Below are 19336 nucleotides of genomic sequence, written 5' to 3'. Positions count from 1 at the left end.
ATGTCAAAGTGTCATTGCAAAGCACGTTATTGTAGCTTGTTATTGTAGCTTGTATTGTTGTGGTCAAAGTGAAAGCTACCAGAGCATTCATTATTTTTAAAGGCAGTTATTAAGGTCAAGAAATGGTTGCCTTCTGCTGCTGATGTCTTCTTTGGATATGATCTCATTAGTCAGTCCATATGGTTGTCTCGATGCTGATACGAATCAAAGCGTTCGATAGTGACAATACTTCAATCAAGCCTATAAAATTAGAAGTAAAACTGCACCGAAGATGATCTGGGAATTATAATGAAGGATGCCACAATGCAGTTGACAACATGAGCACAAATAAGCAAGGCGAGCTCACGAATAGACTGGTAGAGATAAAACTGAGCGTAGATGTCGGGTCTCTCACTCTGTTTAGAAAATATGTAAGCACAATAGTTAAAATTTCACTGATCTGTGTGGTGTTCAGTTCTCTTTTATATTAAAAGTTGTGCATATGAATATATTGAAAGATATTTGTGTGAACAGATTAAGTATCATAAGAGAGATTTTGAATTGATTACAAGAGGAGCAATTTAATGTAAGACTCCCATGGCTAGTGAAATGACCATTTGTTCAGTTGAACAAGCAATCAAACAAGCAATTGTAGAAGCAAACATTGTAAAACATGTGAGGAATCAGTCAGTACAGGAAAAACCTTTGCGATTGGTGCTGTGTTTGTGCTTTTTAGAGAAAAGCATTCGGAGGATGTGGTAATTAGACCAGAGTCTTTGGTATTGTCATGTTCATCTTGATCAGACACTGCATCTCATTCTAAAGGGATTTAGTCTCACCATTCAGACTCCTTTTAGCTACCTGAACACAGTTTGCCATTGGTCTCAGCCGTCTCAGGGGTGCTGTAGTCAGGGTAATGTTTGTGTGTATGTACAGATGGGGCAATTTGATATAATGAACTAGCTTGAAAAAGTAAACCAAAGATCTATTCACGTCTGCAATAATCCCCATAAATCTAGCGATCTGACGTGAGTGGATAGCAGATGAGCTTTATTTGAATTACATTTGTTTCTACCATGATTCTGGTCTCTTAATTCATTGGATTTTTTCCATCACACTGCTTCAGTTCAACTTCAAGAACCAGCAGTGCACATCCCATTAAAACAGATGACAGATTCACTAACAACCTGCCACAGTTGGTCCACGTTTTGAGACAATTTCACTGACTTTTATACAAAGTGCAGTTCCACATGGTCTCCTGACAGATTTCAACATGTTCTGGTGTGTTTTCCTTCCATTGCCTAAAACAATGTCTCTGGATGCATTCCACTATCCTAATCAATTATACTTATCATTAATTTCAAGTATAGGAATCAAAAAACATTTAAAAGAGATTGACCACAGAACCCCTTTGATGTTCATGTAGAGTGAAGAATTGCTTGCTGGGCAGCATGGAGAAATCATTAAAGTGCCTAAGTTAATTTACATTTTCTCTCTTTTGTTAATACTGCTTTCCTATGGATATCCTTCTCAATGCAGTGCAATCTCAACCTGCATTTGCTGTCTCTGTTTGTTTCTAAATAGTTTCATTTCCTTTGTAGCCATGCATATGTTGGACAAGACTACAGCATGCAAAAGAATGTTGGGAAAATCTCATTGGAACAGATAGATGGTGTAAGTATTTTCACTGGAACAGATAGTTGCTGCTCAGTGTTTTGCTTTTCCTTCCCTCCCTCAAATATATTTTGGTTTCAGAGTTGCACATTAATATATTCATAGTATCAGCTCCCTGGGTAACTGGTTATTATATTGAAATAATTACTCTTCTCCGCTGATGATGTACATATCTATTCCAAAACCAATCGGGAACTACACGGGGGAAGCTTTCAGTGGTTTATAAATAGAATTGTATTGTTCATACCAGCAGCAGTAAACGTGAAAAACATTCTGTTTGAAATTCCACCTCTGGTCTTTAATATGATAATTGAATGTGTTACAGCTGGCTGTAAAATCCTTCCCCCTGTGCATGCGCCAGTTGCACAAGGCTTTACGAGATAACCATCACCTTCGGCATGGCGGCCGAATGCAGTATGGACTTTTCCTGAAGGGAATCGGTGTCACTTTGGAACAAGCTTTGCAGTTTTGGAGATCCGAATTTATAAAAGGCAAAGTGGATGCAGAAAAGGTAATTTAGGCACACACAATTCTTCAACGCATACCTACCCAGGGCTGAATTTTCAAATTGCTTTTTCTTTTTGTCAGAGTCGCATATAATCACCATATTGGTGGTTATAATATAACTAACTATATTGCTGAATGGAATGAAGTTAAAATCAATTTTTTTTCTCAAAAAAGAATTTGATACATTTGCCTGTCATTGTGCATGCAAGTGTGAATTATAAAATTCACTTCTCTATAAAGTTTTACTCACTGGATAATCCAAAAGAAATGGGCTGGAGATGGGAAGAAGTACTATTTGTGGCAAAATGACAGCAGAGCTATGGGATCTATTAGGCTTTGATAAATAGGACCAAAACTACATTATGTTAACCTGTATTTGGGAGGATGGACAGGTAATTATTTACCAAAGTCACAGTGTGAAGCTTTGCTTTTATTTCAGTTTTGTTTCATGTTTAAATATTTATGATTGTATCATAGTGCTGTGATGTTAAACACAATTGATGCAGTGTGAATTATCTAGGGTGTTGTTAGGGATGAAGGGTTATAGACAGTGAAATTTTTTCCCCAGTACTGAAAATGTCGAGTAACCCAATTGTAGGGTTTTAATACATTTGTGACCCTGTGGTGAAGTATGAACCGACACAAATTCCCTTTTAAGTAGTAAAATTTTATAAAAGATTAGCAACATTATACATAATCAAAATGATACGTTTCATCAAATTAATCCTTCTAACGGGTTAGTAATTAAATTAATGCTTACGACGGGTTAGGAAAGTTCGCTGCAATGGGTTGATCGGATCAACATAGTGGCTTTGATGGAGGAATCGACCTGCTAATGTGCGTCGATCCATGTTGATTGTAGCATATCCCTTTTACCTCGAGATTAGTTGCGGTTAACTGCTCTGTTCCCAAAACTCAGCTCTTCTCCAAACTTCTTCTTTGAGAATTTCAAGTCATATCAGGGTTGCTGCCTTGTGAGCGTCAATCAAGTTTAAGCACTCCAAGATGCCGCCCCGTGTGAATGGCACTCTATAAATGCAATTAGTTTTTTTTAAGTTGAGCCTTTTTTTTAATTGTTTACATTTTAATGTTTGTTTTTATACTGATATCAGCAACTTACAACACAAGAATTACCTATGATTGTTAAAATATATATTTATTTATAATAATAATAATAATTCTTGCATTTAATGTTTTTAATAAATTTGTGACCCTGTGATGCATTTGTGACCGTGACGTCTATTTGGTTGTCTCAAAGCGCTGCACAGAATATACTGTAAAGTGAATTGACTGTATATTTGTGAGTGAAACTCGGCAGCCAATTGCATCCAGCAGTCTCCCACGAACAGTTCTTGAGGGATTATTATCAAGCATGTGGAATAAGGAATCTTGCCCAAGTTTCACCCTGCCGGGAATCGATCGCAGGTCTCTCACTTGTGAGGCGAGTGCTCTAACCATTGAACTACAGGACTCATCTATTATCATTATGGTAATAATGTGGCCAATGTGCTCAAACCTTCCACCTCAGTGAAAAAAATACACCCCATTCCACGTCTATTACTAACTGTGATGAGCACAAGTAAAGAGCATAGAAATCATTCTATCCTTCCAAAAGTGTGAATCAAATTAAAATGTGACCTTTTCTACTTTGCCAGAAATTTATGGAATTTATTTTTCAGGCAATTTCAGGAAACACCAAGAAATATTTCTTTACCCAGAGGGTAATTCATGACTGGAACAAGTTAGCAGGAAGGCTGGTTGCAGCAAATCCACTAAACCAATTAAAAAAAACTGTTTGATGCTGTAATAGGAGGATGGCAAGAGTGCTACCAACTGAGCTAGGCTGACAAACAAGATTAAGGAGAATGCAGTGGTTACATTTGTATTTGATATAACACCTTTCACAACTAGAGGCCATCTCAAAGTGCTTCACGGGCTTTTCTAGAAAGTGTAGTGATTATATTTTAATGTCCAAGCTAATAATCAACAACAACATCAACAAATTGCATTTATATAGTGGCTTTCACGTCGGGAAGATTTCCCAAGGCGCTGGATAGTCAAGGGCTTGAACCCGAGCTGTGGGCTGAACTTTAGGGATGGGGGGCAAGTGGGTAAGAAGATGAACAAAGGAGCGGTCGAACAGGAAGGGTCTCAAAATGGGCCTTGAATGAGGCAGGAAGGGGGCAAGCAGAGAGGCCGCGGGATGGAGCTCTAGAGGGTGGGAGTAGAAAGGCTAAAGGCCCGACTTCCGATCTTTCCCTCAGCCAACTCCCCCCCCACCCCCCAAAAAAAATTCTGGTTGTTTAGCAGTTGGCTGCTCCCCTCTGATTGCGCTTTGTGGTACATTGCTGTTGCAAATCAGATACAATTTTTACTTAAATAAGGTTAATTTCATTTTAAATTATGTTCCTTTTGAGCATTGTCTGGAGAGATTCTTTTATGTAGACTGTGATGTATAAAAGTAAGTTGTTGACTTGGTCATAAACAATTAGTTTTCTATAAATTAGAAAGTAGTTAATATTTTATTAGCTGAATGGCATTGAAGCAAATTCTATTTTATAGCGCAATGAAATAAGTTTAAAATTATAGAAGTATACCAATGTTTTGATTTCATTAGTTTATGTAATATTGAAAGTTATAAATCCAATGTATTTTCTTTTGAAATTCTTTGCTGGCATTGCAGTGCCTTGAGGAATTGATAGAGACAGAAATATTAAGTTAAAGCTTAATTGTATAAAAATGTAGATTTTTGAAGAATGTTGCTTAAGTAAGTTTTCACTTATTTTAATCACAGTGATGTTGTCAGATTATTACCAACTCTGTGAGTGTTGAAGGTTGATTTAAATATTCTTCTGTGGAGCTGCTTCTGTTACTTGTACTTTATCAGCATTCACTTGATAGCTATTTGTGGGACCTTACTGTGCACAAATTAGCTGTTGGTTTCCTGAACAAACGGTCACAAAACTTGACAGCAGCTAGCTGTGAAACGGTCTGAGATGTTTTGATGTTATGCAAATATTCTTTTTGTTGTAACCCTTAGATGAATTTAGTGCTGCAATCAAAGATATAGAGGGTAGATCAATAAAATGGGATGATTGCAGACAGAGAGTAGTCCAATAAAATGGAAAAACCCATCACTCCAAGGGCAAAAGGCCCATTGACGAATTATCCGGTGTGATAAGTTAGCCATAGGTCCTCACTTTAGGCTCCTAGGCCACTCAGCACCGCGTCTCTCTCGCAAGCTTAGCCAGCACCCCTGCTCGCCATGGACACCGCAACTGAGTATGTGTGCCGAACCTCTGCCAAGTCCCCGTATCAGTCACAGGTTAGGGTAGGAGGCCAATAGACCAGAGGCCTCTATGATGCTTCTGAGCATGCTTGCCGAAACTCTGATGAGTGCCCACACCCGTCACAGGATAGGGAGGGAACACTCTGCAATGCAAGAATTACTACAATGTGACAAATTGCATGTTAAGTAAAGTGAAGTCCCTTATTAATATTTTGCATGTGAAGCAGCCAGAATATTGACAATATGATCACTTAAAAATGATAGTGATGAGTTACACCAGGGTTGAGTTATCAGGAGTTCACTGTTGTTCAACCCCTCATAATCTGCTTTTATATCTGTTTGTGGATATCTTGTATATATTGGCACTTTTTGATAACAAGTGGAAACAGCCTTTTTATTTACAATTTTAAATACCTCCATCAGGTACCCTCTCAATCTTTTGCTTCATCTCAAGAGATAAAAGCTCTAGCCTGTTCAGTCTTTCCTGATAGATATATTCAGTCAACCCTGGAAACATCCAGTAAATCTACGCTGCACTCTCTATTACAACAGTATCCTTCAATATGGCAACTGGAACTACACATAGTAATCTAAATATGGTCTAACCAAGGTTTCGTATAAAGTTGACATAACTTCCCCACTATTGCAAGTCTATTGCTCTGGATATAAAACAAAGGACGCTATTTACATTCTTTATGGCCTTTTCCATATTTGCTGTGATTTTTAGAATCTTATGAATCTTAATCCTAGAGAAGAGTTGCTTCTAGGAATATAGAACATATAAACAAGACCATGGAGGGACTTAAAAGTTAGGACGTGGATCTTGAATCCGATTTGTTGGGGGAATCAACTAATTAATCTGAGCCTTCAGCCACCATGTTCTCAGATATGTATCTCAGTGGAGCGAGGCAAGCATAGGGGTGATAGGCTCACAGAGCCCTCAGTGCCTTGGGACAGCCTCCCAATGTGAAAAGCACAACATAAATGCAATTTGTTGTAGTGCAGGAAGGCACGGGCTGCAGCTTGTGAAGAGAAGAAACAGGCAGTCCGGCAAATAGAGAGTTGGCATAATTTAGCTTGGACGTGATGAATGTGTGGACAAGGGTTTTGGCAGCCCAAGGGGAGAGGTAATGGCAAAGGTGGGCAATGTTACTGAGGTGGGTGAAAGCTGAAGGGACAGAGCACAGATGTGAGATCTTCCTTGGGATGAATTCAGCAGGTATAAACAGATTTTTCCATGCATGAGGAAAACTGTTTCTGGAACCAGATCTTGAGTGAGGTACATATCTGAAAGCACGGTGGCTGAGATTAATTAGTTGATCTTGTTGTTAATGTTCCATGGAGTGATATGGAACACAAACAGGACATTTGTTCGAACTAGCCAGAACTAGTTGGTAGTTGGATCTACTGGCATAGATTTTTGGACATAGAAGAACGGCCACAACATTTCAGAGTACTGTAGCTCGTCAATTTGCTGGTATAAAGCACTCTATCGTATGCAATTACTAACATCCTAGCTATTGACATTACCTGAAGAATTTTTCTAACATTGACAATTTTTCACCAGTTCAGGGAAGAAACTGTGAAATCGTTCTTTTATATCCTCCAAGTCCTCAACAGTACAAGACATACAGGGGGGAAAAATATCCAGGAAATAGTGTGACTTATAAATTGTATATTGTGAAAAGCACTATATCAAATGCAAGGATTATTATTATAATATTATTGTGCGAGGTAGGATTGTGCTTGGCTTCTTTTCTTGGTGAGTAATTATTTCTTCCTCTCCCTCACACAATTTAATTTGGCATTGTCTCTTGAAAATCGTGCCGAATATACAGCTTTGTATCTCTTCACACACAACAGAATTGCAGTTGAAATATCTGTGCAACTATGGAAATAGTGTTTGTTGCTACAGGGAAAACCAGATTGGCCGATGGCACTTTAGTTGCAGCTTTCGTTTGTATAAATGTGATTGTCATTGACTGGGCCATAAAATAATGACTCACAACTGAACAGGGCCATCAAAATAACCACAGCAAGCTGCATTGTCATTTCAATTACAAACCGGAAGTGTGAAATGGTTCATTTGGTCCTATCCTAGCACAGTTGTGTTGTAACTAACTGCTTGTACCACTTCAGAGAACATAAGGACCTGAGTTTAGCTTGTGCCTCTACAGGCATGTGAGCAAGTCAGATGAGATGGTAATCCAGTACTATTCATTTAGCCTCCTTGTTTACTTTGGAGTTGCTCCAGAATGGTACAGTAAAGCTCGCATTACTGTTATCATTATAAATCGTATACAGTATATGTTAAAGTCAGGATAGATTCTTGTTCTGGGTGGTGGTGTTGCAGACCTTGGAGGTATTGTTGAAGCAAGGTTTGTGAGTTGTTGCAGTGCGATCCGTAGATCGGGGTGGTGCAACAGGCAGCCCGGGGGCCACATCTGCCCCAAGGGATGACTTTATTCAGCCCCCGATCCATTCCCAACTTCGTTGTCTGATGACAAACTCAAGAGACGTGCAGGCCAAATCCAACATCCGGCCCTCAGCAGCTAGAAGCCATGAAGAGGAGTGAATCTCGACTTGAACAGTTGGGGCTCTAATGAAGCAAACGTTCTCTTGGATGATGTTGAGCTTCTCGAGTGTGCTTACTCTTACATCCGCACCCATCCAGGTGAACATTCCATCACTCCTGAAATGGCGTAGAGGTTCTGAGCAGTTAGTTCTGCACAACATGAACTAGATGAACCTTTCCAGGAAATTTGATTAAGATCTCAGAAATTCCCATAATAATAATCCTTGCATTTTATATAGCGCCTTATCACATCGTTGAGACATTTCAAAGCACTTCACAGAATATACTGTAGAGTGAATTGACTGCATATTTTGTGGCAAACCGCGGCAGCCAATTACGCACAGATGATGAATATTTACTGCAGGCCAGAGGTGGTGTTTTCAGTATTTGGTTTATTCATGTGGACAACACGAGCTTTACTGTTGAGGATTGCTAACTTGCTTTCTTGCTCCTTTGATTGCCTCACTGAAACACAGACCTGAAAGATGCAGGTTCAAATCTCAGTTTTATTTACAAATAATAATCCTTGCTTTTGATACAGCACCTTATCACATTGTTGAGACATCTGAAAGCGCTTCACAGAATATACTGTAAAGTGAATTGATTGTATATTTTGTGGGCGAAACGCAGCAGCCAATTACGCACAGCAGTGTCCTACAAACAGTTGCGGATTGAGTGACCAAATTATTATTTTTAATTTTTTAAGTGATTACCAACCCCGGAAAGCGATCCTCAAATCGATACAGCGCCTTGGGACGTCCTCCTGACGTGAAAGGCGCTTTATAAATGGAATCTTCTTGTTGTTGTTAATTAACACCCGGGTTCCTACTTACTGCTAGGTAAACAGAATTGTGTGGAGTTAGGAAACTTGCCATTGAAAACAATATCTGGCAAGCTTCCCACTGCTTGACCAGGTAGGTCCACCCTACCCATTAGAGCATTGGCTTGCGTGTAGTGGGAGCTGAATGGGAAGTATTTCTGCCCCCAATCTGCTCCTGCAAGTCAACAACAACAACAACAAGATTCCATTTATAAAGCGCCTTTCACGTCAGGAGGACGTCCCAAGGCGCTGCACAGTTGGGTCATGACCATCAAGTCCAACCAATGAGCTCGGTTTGGCAGGTCTGTGTTAGCAGTGCCCTGGAGTATTGTGGACCTGCCTACCTCAGGAACTGGTTGACTGAGGTTGTCCTCCCCAGGATGATCTTGTTGTTTATTTGAAATCCGATAAGCATATGTTTGAGCCCCTACATAGTGAATGGCAGGTACTATGGAACTGTACCCCAGGAGAAAGATGAACTAAGCTGAAAAGCCTTTAGGAGAGGAAAGAACAAAATTGAGCAAGTATACATAATGTTTTCTTGTCAAGAGAATAAAGATTACACTGTTTTAACATAGCTGTTTTAATCCAGTTCTGCTCGCTGCACATGCCCCTCTCTTTCAGGCATCTATTTAAATCTCCTTGACAAGAATTTATGGCTATTGGTATGATTTAAAGCAAATAGATTATTCCCATGAAGCACTATACATGTACATCTTTTCTTATCATTGATCTATTAATGTAAACTTGTGAGTTGGTGTAATTTGAAAATGATAATGAGCTATTCAGAATCGAGTATTTTTCTGACAGCAGGTAGATAGAAATGAAGTGAATTAGATGGTCATTTTTCATATAATAATAATAATATTCCTTGCATTTGATATAACGCTTTTCACGTCTTCTCGATGCCTCAAAGTGCTTCACAGAATAGACTGTAAAGTGAATTGACCATATATCTGTGGGCGAAATAGGTGTGTGATTTGGATATGCAATGAAAAGAAAGCTTTCTACCAAGTACTCGGGTGCCAGACTGGAGAACAGTCTTGCAAGAGAATAAATTCAACGTATTTGTTCAAAGTTTTCTTCCAAAAAGCTTTGTTGGATTATTATACATTCCATACTATAGATGGTAGTCTATCATCCGAATGCAAGCTGCTGTAAAGATACCTAAACGTATTGACCTGAAGTTGCCTTTGCATTTTTCATTCTGTGCATGTACAAGAAGTGAGATTATTTGTTTTCTGTTTCCCACTGAATTATATTTGTTGGACTGTCAGTTTGTTATCTTATGTGGCATTATTCCCAAAATGTGTCCTGGAGTATTTAGTAGGTGGTGTAATCCATCGGGTTGAGTTATAAAGGATTTTCATATTTTATCCATTCTGGTACAGAATTGTAAAGAATGCCTTTTGTTTTAAAAAAGGAGGAACATATGAAAATTTTTGGTTTAAAAAATGGCAATGATTAAGAAAAGCAGAGCTCTGTTTAATATAAAAAAATATCCTGTCAGCCTGACGGTCTTAACCAGGCAAATCAAGGGTGGAAGTGTCTCCTGGTATCCTGGCCAACAATCCTTACATGAAAAAAATGGCTGATGTGGGACATTGATGTACACACATTGGCAGCTGCGTTCACCTACAAAGTACATTAACTGCAGTTTACAGTGGATCCTGTGAAGCACTACATCAAATGCAGATTATTATTATTATAAATCAAGATTATTCTCCAAGACTATTTTGAGTCCACAGTCTAGGCTGATTTTCTCGTAACAACATTTAGCTAGCGCTTTTCACTTACATAAGGTCACATCTCGGGAGTGCTTTCAATGCAGTACTGATGGAGTGCCGACGTGTCAGGAGTGTTGTCCTTTGGATAAGATGTTGAAGTAAATTCCTGTTTCCCTGACCAGGTAGACATTAAAGATTCTGTGGTTCTATTGGAAAGCAGAAAGGAGTTTTCCTCATGTCCTAGCCAGAAACAGCAACATATTTCCTTTTATATGCCCTTTGCGTAGAGTAACATCTAGGAGTGCTTTACAGAGACCAGACCCAGCGGGGGAAGGAGGTAGGTCACATAGTCTCAGAGGCAGATGTTTAGGCAAACTTTTAGAGACTGGGATTGAGGGAGGGAGTTCCAGAGGGGAGAGGCATAGTTGCAGAAGGTTTGGCTGCCAAAGTTAGGGCTGAGGACATGCAGCAATCTTAATAATAATAATAATCATTGCATTTGATAAAGCGCCTTATCGGGTTTTCGAGATGCCTCAATGCACTTCACAGAATATATTGTAAAGTGGATTGACTGTGTATTTTGTGGGCGAAACACGGCAGTCAAATGCAATGTCCTACAAATAGTCGTGGATTGAGCGACCAAATTTTCTTTTGAGGGATTATTACCCAGAAAACGATTCGCCAGTCAACTAACAACCTGCTTCCTACTTAGTATCAGGTAAACAGAGACATGTGCAGTAAAGAGACTCGCATAAAGTTTTGCCTGACCTGGGTCTTGAGTTTGCTGAGTAGAAGGGGTGAACATCTTTCTCATACCCTTATCTTATCTCCCTTTTCAAAAATAATATGGAATCTGCCTCAAACACTGTTCCTGGGAGTGCTTTCCATATCCTAACTACTATGTGTGTCGATGGTAGAGCTGGTGAGGCTGATGAGGAGGTAATTTGAAAATTCAGAGTCTGGCAAAATGACAAAGATAGAAAAGTAGTCTTAATCAGGGCCAGGAGGATAGAGGCCATTTGTGGAGTTGAAGTTGAACAGAATGTCATGATTGCAAACTGGTTCAGTCAGTTTAAGAGAGAGGCTGGGAATGTTGGGGAAATAAGAGGCAGAAGGTGTTGATGGGAGTTGAGGAGGATGGCTTTGTCTTGTCCATATTTAGCTCTAGAAAGTTGAATCTCATCCAAGACTTGATGTCTGACAGTAGACGGCCAGAACAACAGTGGACATGGAATGAACAAATCCTCCAGGAAAAATTGGCAATATACGTAATGGCTGTTTATGGGACCCTGCTGTGTCTCAAATGGCTGTTGCATTTGCCTGCAAACACAAAGTCACTACACTTAATAATTCCGCTTGAGGTTTCAATATTATTGGTGCTAATTCAAACGTACATTAGTAAAAGTAGAGTTTAAGTTAAAAGGTTCCTTTGGCATGCAAACGTTTAGTAAAAAGATGTTATTACACAACAGCATCAGAATAGAAAAGATAGGTTAATGCTTCAGATATGACCTTTCATTACATATCATTGAAGGGTCATGTTGAAACGTTAAACCTGCTTTCTCTTTCAGATGCTGATCGACTTGTGCATTTCCAACAATCGTTGTGAACTTTTGGAGAAATATATTCGTTATCTATGGAACATATACAGTCAATTCACTTTACGGTATATTCTGTGAAGCGTTTTGAGATGTCTTGAAGACGTGATAAAGGTGCTATATCAAATGCAAGGATTATTATTATCTGTCTTGCAACAGCACACTGGTCCAGATGTTTCCAGCAAGAGCCACAAGAATTATTTCAGGAATTGGTGCCCTTATGTTGTGAACAGTGACATGGCTTGTTTTCATTGTCGAAGAAGATTGAAAGGGAATATGTGCCAGTTATTTAAACTGCTTAAAGGCATGCACAAAAATAGAAGAATATTTAACTTCAACTGCAATTTCAGTACTGGAGGGCAACAGAACAAGATTAACCAAGCTTTGTGAGACGAGAGACCAGCAGAGCTGTTTTCCCTGTAGGTTATTTGATTTGTGGAATAGATTCTCAGTAAAAGTAGTTTATGCTGGGTCGATTAACTGCTTTAAAAACTGAATAAGTGTGCTTAAGAATATAATTGAAAGTTATAAGGATATGTATGAAGATGTGTAAAGTGCTCTTTGTAAAAGTGCAAATCACAGTGTGTCTGGACGGTTAAATCATTAATTGGATCCCAGCATTCTGCCCATGATGTGCAAATATGGGGCTGATACTAATGAAACCCATGGGTAGGTCATCAAACACTAAGCAGAAATTTGGAGCAAGTTGGCTAATGCCAACAAACGGACTCTCAATAACTTGCATTAATATAGTGCCCCTCACGAAGGGTAGTGTCCCAGAGCGCTGGACAGTGGAGGAACATGATACTGAGGAGGGGGGAGGTGATCTTAAGAAGTGGAAGGTCTCAATTTCTCGTACAATGTTTGGCAGTTTCAGATGGGCCAAATTGACAGGTGAATTTCACAAGAGGCTTCCAGACTTTTCTAGAAATATGAGGGCAGTAGCTGTCCTGGCTAAGAGGTTGTTGTGCACATTTCCTCTGTGCTCAAAGCATTATTAATAAGGTTTGGGAGGAAAAAGGACTTGTAGGCCTGATTCTCGGATCTTTAGGTATTTAGCACTGACAAGCCGTCAGGAAGATGCCCTGATACTGATGAATGATGTGTTCTGGCACAGTTATCCTCTGACGTTCAAATTGATGCCACCTTTCCCACCCCTTCTCATGGACCTTCCTGAAGCTGAAAGACTCATTCATTTTGAATGATTTTTTTCTGAATTTCACTTGTCACTTTGTATCATTATCTATTTAATGCGTTCAGGACAATAAACTTTTGTGCAGATAGAGTTTGACAATTATTTGTTTCCTTTGGGAATGAGGCTTTTGGTAACCACCCAAAGGACGATATCGCTGACAATGCAACTGTTTTATGCCATACATCAAGAAATATTCAATCAAAAAAGAACTGGAAACATTGATTTAAAAGAGATGCACCGAGATTAGTGTGAATGTTCTTGACAGCCCTGTGGGCCATGGGTTGGCCACCACTGCATTTAGGCCTTTGGCTTGCAGGATTAACAGGAGTTGAGCAAGAAAAATTCCTGCTCTAATCCTTCCAACTCCTACTGGTGAACCAGACTGGCTGGTCTGTCATCAGCAGGGCCCTGGAGAAATGTGGACCAAAATGGCTAAGGAACCGGACTACCAAGACAATCACAGAGGACTGACTGGATTCTGACAGTCCGTTATGAAGCACATCACATTGGAGCCAGTTGAGTTCAACTGGCTCCAACACTTTACCTTTCCAGTTCGTAGCCTATGACCGATCACGACTTCAGCAAGTGAAAGAAAGAAATGTTTGGGGATTGTGCTTGTGTAGTTGCATGTATTGTATTGTGCTGTTACTGTTCCTTGTTGTATGCAGAGCAAGTACCAATAACGACTGTGGTTAGTTTATCTACCTCGGTATGGCTTTCCTCATTGTTAAATTATAACTTAATTTTCCTAAATGTTTCACATCTTCCTTCCTCGTCCTTTCTCAGTGCTTGGATCTCATTAATTGTGGAAATTATTCTTGCCCTGTTTAAGGAGGTCAGTATTTATTAACATTTTGTAGAGGGCTTCAGTCCTCAAGTTTCCTGATTGAGGGTCACTTGCTGAACCACTGAATGATAGAATAAGAGTCGTCAGCACCCTCAGTTTCCCAAGTGGTGAGCTCATACATGTTTGTCAAGTGGAAGTCAAGCATATATTGCATAGGAAGGGAAGAAATTCAAAGGAAGGAATAAAGAGATAAGATTGTGCTTTGGTGTCCAGGCAGAATTATGAAATAGCTTTGGAACATCCTCCCAACATGAAAGTGGCTATATAATATTAATCCTTGCATTTGACATAGCTCCTTATCATGACATTGAGACATCTCAAAGTGCTTCACATAATAATAACCCTTGCATTTGATGCAGCGCCTTATCACGTCTTCGAGAATATATTGTAAAGTGGATTTTGTGGGTGAAACACAGCAGCCAATTGCGGACAGCAGTGTCCCACAAACAGCCGTGGTTGAGTGGCTAATTTTTTTATATAGCGTATATTATATTGTATTTTTATAGTATGCTACGCTTGCAACCAGTTTCATTTAATCGCTGTTCTCACTTTTGTCTGGAATTTTTATTTGTCCTTGAAAGGTATTCAAAGTGAAATCAAAGTCAAATCATGTCAAACACCTGCAACCTTCTGATATGGGGTACAGGTGACTATTTTTGCAACAGACTGTACTTTTATCAGCTGACCTAATTGGATGAAGCTGTGTGAACAAAGTTTTATTGAATGACTGTCTCCTGAAATCTCTCCTTTCTCTTTGTTCCTCCTCCTATCCTCACCTCCCGGTATCCTTGTGAAGTGTTAATAACACTCAAAAGAATAATGAAAACTATTATGCAGATTGTTAATCTGAGTTTTGTTTTACCCATTTGATTTTAAATGGGCTCTTAAAACGTGCCCTAAAATGATTAAAGCTCTGTATAGCGTCCACTCGTTTCATTATTTATAATTCATATTTTTGGAGACAGGATTAGGCTTATTTAAATAAGTTCTGATGTATTACATTAAAACTTGAAAGCATATGGGAAAGCTTTCTTTATCTTCAGGTATGAAGAAAAATTATCTGAATACTAAACAGATGTTCAAGAGACCTTTGAATATGAAAGCCTGCATAATCACATGCATCTTTTGCTGGGTCAAACAAGGATGTCTAAATGTGGCTCTGAGCTTTCGCCCTTAACCAAGTGATGTTTCTGTCACTGTTGTATGAGGGCAAGTAATTATGTACTGAAAGAGACAGGATGACATGCTGGAGACATAAGGAAAATTGGATTTCTCCTTCCCCTCTTCCAGTTTGTGAAATTGCCTTCAGGGTCTAATTGGCCTTATGTCATCCACTTGTTCAAAAACTGTGGAGTGCATTCATCGCCTTGTTTATATTCATGTTTAGAAGTTATTCCTCTTAATTCTCATAGTATAAGTCTGTTATTTCTTTAGCCTGAATGTCGGGGGCAGTGGGTGTGTGCAGAAACCCATCACTATGCTTAGGAGTATCCAAACTAAAGAGTGCTACAAGTGCATACCACTTACGAGTGGAAGTTACCTGTGTCTGGAATAGAATCAATAGAATGTGCATTGCTCCTGGATGGCTGCACCCTCCTTACCTAATTCCAAAGAGTATTAGGTTCAGGTTAGTGAGAACAAAGGCTTGAGGACTCAGAGGCTGCATTTGAGTACTGCTAGAGCTTAACCAGCTAAAACCGCATAACTTGCCATTGAGAGCACTGACTGGCAAGCTTTTCTGTGCGTATCAAGCTTGGACCATTCTTCCCCTTAGAGCTTTGTTTTGCAGGGTTAACAGGAGCTGAGTGGGAAGAATCCCAACCCCCAGTGACTGGTCTGCCCTTCCAAGTTCTGCCAACAGCCAGGCTGGCTGTGCTCCTCAGCAGTGCCCTGGAGGACTGCAGACCCGTCCAGCTCAGGAACCAGACCGCCGAGACCACCACAGAGGGCTGGCTGGATTCTGACATTCCATTGCCAAACATGTCACCTTGGAGCCGGTTCAACTCCAATGAAACCGCACTTAACCCCCCCTTCCCCGGACGATAATCATTAGTTGGATTTTTTATAATAAAATATAAACCTTAATTTGCAAATTTCTCACAATCCTTGAATTTTAAGAAAATCATCTTAAGCTTAGAAATATGAGGATTTCAGACTTCAGCTAATTAATTTCCTTTCTGTTAATTCTGCACACTTGAAAGTGGGGAATTCTGCCGGAGCACAGAGTTTTAAGTACCTCAACTGAGTACTTAATGTTTTATTGAGCTTTCAAGGATTTCAGTTGGAGTTTGCTAACACAGTTAGAGTTGGCAAAGGGGATATTAAAAGAAGCAACAAATGATCCTTTCTTTTGAGATAGTGGTTTTTATGTCTGGAGGATGCCTCCATGCACTTCACAGGATTTACTGTAAAGTGTAATGACTATATTTTCTTGTTGCTTGATGTATTTCCATGATGAAAGGAAGGATAAAATTAATTGCCAGCCTGGCTCTTGTTGGTAGCACTCTCACTTCTGAGTCAGAAGGTTGTGCGTTAATACCCCAGGTCAGGACTTTGAGCTCACATAGTCTAGGCTGGGAGTGCTCTAGATTGTCACAGATGATGGCTTTTGGGTGAAATGCTAAACCAAGTCCGCTTGTTTGGGAGGATGTTAAAAAATCCCATGATTCTATTCAATAAGAAAAGGGAGTTTTCCTGGTGTCCTGGCCAAAAATCCTATAAACAAAAATTGTCATTTACTTCATGGGACATTGTTATGTGCAAAGTGGCTGCTGCATTTGTCTAAAAATGACACAATCGCTTTACAGTAAATTATGTGAAGCACTTTGAGACGTCAACCTAATGTGAAAGGCACTATATCAGATACAAGAATTATTAATAATAATATCTTGGTAATTTAGACAATTCCAAAGTCAAAAGAAACTGGTCATCTTGTACTTTTTCCTTCTCCGCAACTCTAAAAAGTTTCTTTGAGACACTTGATTAAGTTACCTGCTGAAGATGCTTGTTATTGTTATGTATAATGAAATGTGGCTAGTAAATACTTCGAAAGAACAGTGAGGCAACCTGTCTGTAAAATACAATTAAATTACTGCCAGTTTAATCTGTAGTAGTACACAGAAGGTAAAATGTGGTGTTATAATTGAAAATATTTTGTTTTGATAGCTATAAATATCTTAGAACCTATTCCAAGCGATGAATATAATTTATGTTATTCAGTGTTCATGCGATGCTGCACGTTGTGGCATTTATATTTGGATATTGTTTGTGTAAATGGTTCTGCACTGCAGGGACATCTATAGTTCAGTCACAGCTGCCGAGTTTCCTGCATATTCCTTCTGTAGCAGACAAATAGGTGTTCTATTTTTTAAAAAATCTATCCCAAAAAACAGTTGTGTATAATAAGTGACAACTTTTATTTTATTCTGCTCTTGTCATCCAGTTTGATAAATTGTACTCCTACAATATACGCCACAGCTTTGGAAAGGAAGGGAAGAGGACAGACTACACTCCGTACAGCTGCATGAAGATCATTCTGTCTAACCTCCCAAGTCAAGGGGACTATCATGGTGAGTTCACAGGCCGCTCACAATCTCCCAGCGCATAACAGGACTTGGAGGCTGGAGAGGAAAATTGATTGCTTGGCTGTCTGGCCAGCAGGGGTAGAGAATGTAGCTTATGCCAGTCATCACTGTCACTCTTCAGGTCCATTACTCTTTTGGCTTTGCCTTGTTACTGAACTAGGTCAGCCAAGGGGAATTCATTCAGGCTGCGCTTCGCAATGCACTTAGCTGAGCTCTCTTTTACCACTGGTGTCTGATACATTTGAAATGGACACCATGAAAATGTCCTGGGACTTGTGAGCTGTTCATTAATGAAAGAGAGCAACACAGCAGTCCATTAAAATTAAAATACTGTAATGTGTATTTTTATTTGACACTTGAGCAATTTATTGCTTGGTCATAATATAGCTGTAATTCCCCCACGTGTATGCATCACTGACAGTTCTGGGAAATGTTTTTTTGCATCCAGTGACCTAATAAAACATGCCTGGGTCAGGAATATCCCCGATGCAATACAAAACTCCCTCCTGCGTAACCTTGTTCCTGAACGTTGTTCATCGTAAATCTTCTCTATTTCCATCTCCCCGCCCCCTTCCATCACCTCCATTTACTGCACTAAATGTAATATTTTCCTCTCTAAATTTAAAATCTGTCTGCATGATAGGGGTTTCATTTGAGAGATGTTTTGCTTTCTGTGTCTCGCCTACCTGGAAATGAATTGAAAACTGGTTTTATTCGACAAAGCAGAAAACTTACTTGTATTCATACCCAGATGAAAGAAGTGTGTTCTGATGAGCATAACACCTAAACATAATAGAACAGTGCCATTCCTTTATAGAATTGTTGCTACGAGGTTGAAATGCTCTTGTGATTTTAGACCCCATTCACTCACCCTCTTCCCATGTACTGGTTGGCTTTGCAATAAAATAATAATAAACCTTGCATTTGATATAGCACCCTATTGCGTCTTTGAGATAATAATAATAATCCTTGCATTTGATATAGCGCTTTTCACGTCGGGAGGACGTCTCAAAGCGCTTCACAGAATATACTGTAAAGTGAATTGACTGTATATTTTGTGGCCAAAACGCGGTAGCCAATTGCGCACAGCAGTGTCCCACAAACAGTCGTCGATTGAAGTGACCAATTTATTATTATTTTTGAAGGAATTATTACCCCCAGGAAAGGCGAAACGCCATTCGAGTAACAACCGGATTCCTACTTGTCAAAATTACTGATTTCTGGATCATTAGGTCATTAGCGTCATTTCCTGTTTTGCTGTGATGCTAGCGGTGAAATAATGACTGGAAGTTGCCATGTTAGCTTTCCATGCTTCAAGAAATGTCTGCCTTCCAGTCGCCTGACTGCTGTCCATCCAATTTTTCACAAGATTCCTTCAAACGTCTCTAAAGTTAATAATCCTGAATCTGTTTGTTTGACAGGAACTTGTCTGGTTTCTTTCAGAAACCCTCTGTTGCTTCATATCTGCTAATAATTGCAGCACATGAATACCACCTTTTTTTTAAATAGCATTTTCTAGTCTCTTTTGGGGTCTTATTTTG

At 39.4% G+C, this 19336-nt stretch overlaps 1 protein-coding gene across 1 annotated transcript in view; it reads left to right on the top strand.

Moving 5' to 3' along the window:
* The window catches only part of prim2 (DNA primase subunit 2), a 135151-nt gene that overhangs the window by 92579 nt on the left and 23236 nt on the right, over positions 1-19336 (top strand). The window contains exons 6-8 of the mRNA XM_007894089.2: positions 1581-1653; positions 1979-2164; positions 17654-17780. Coding sequence (XP_007892280.2) covers positions 1581-1653; positions 1979-2164; positions 17654-17780 — 386 coding nt within the window. The remainder of the gene's footprint in view (positions 1-1580; positions 1654-1978; positions 2165-17653; positions 17781-19336) is intronic.

Source organism: Callorhinchus milii, unplaced genomic scaffold, assembly GCF_018977255.1.
Source record: "Callorhinchus milii isolate IMCB2004 unplaced genomic scaffold, IMCB_Cmil_1.0 Scaffold3, whole genome shotgun sequence".
Taxonomy (NCBI): Eukaryota; Metazoa; Chordata; class Chondrichthyes; order Chimaeriformes; family Callorhinchidae; genus Callorhinchus; species Callorhinchus milii.
This window is presented reverse-complemented; position numbering and strand designations above follow the sequence as displayed.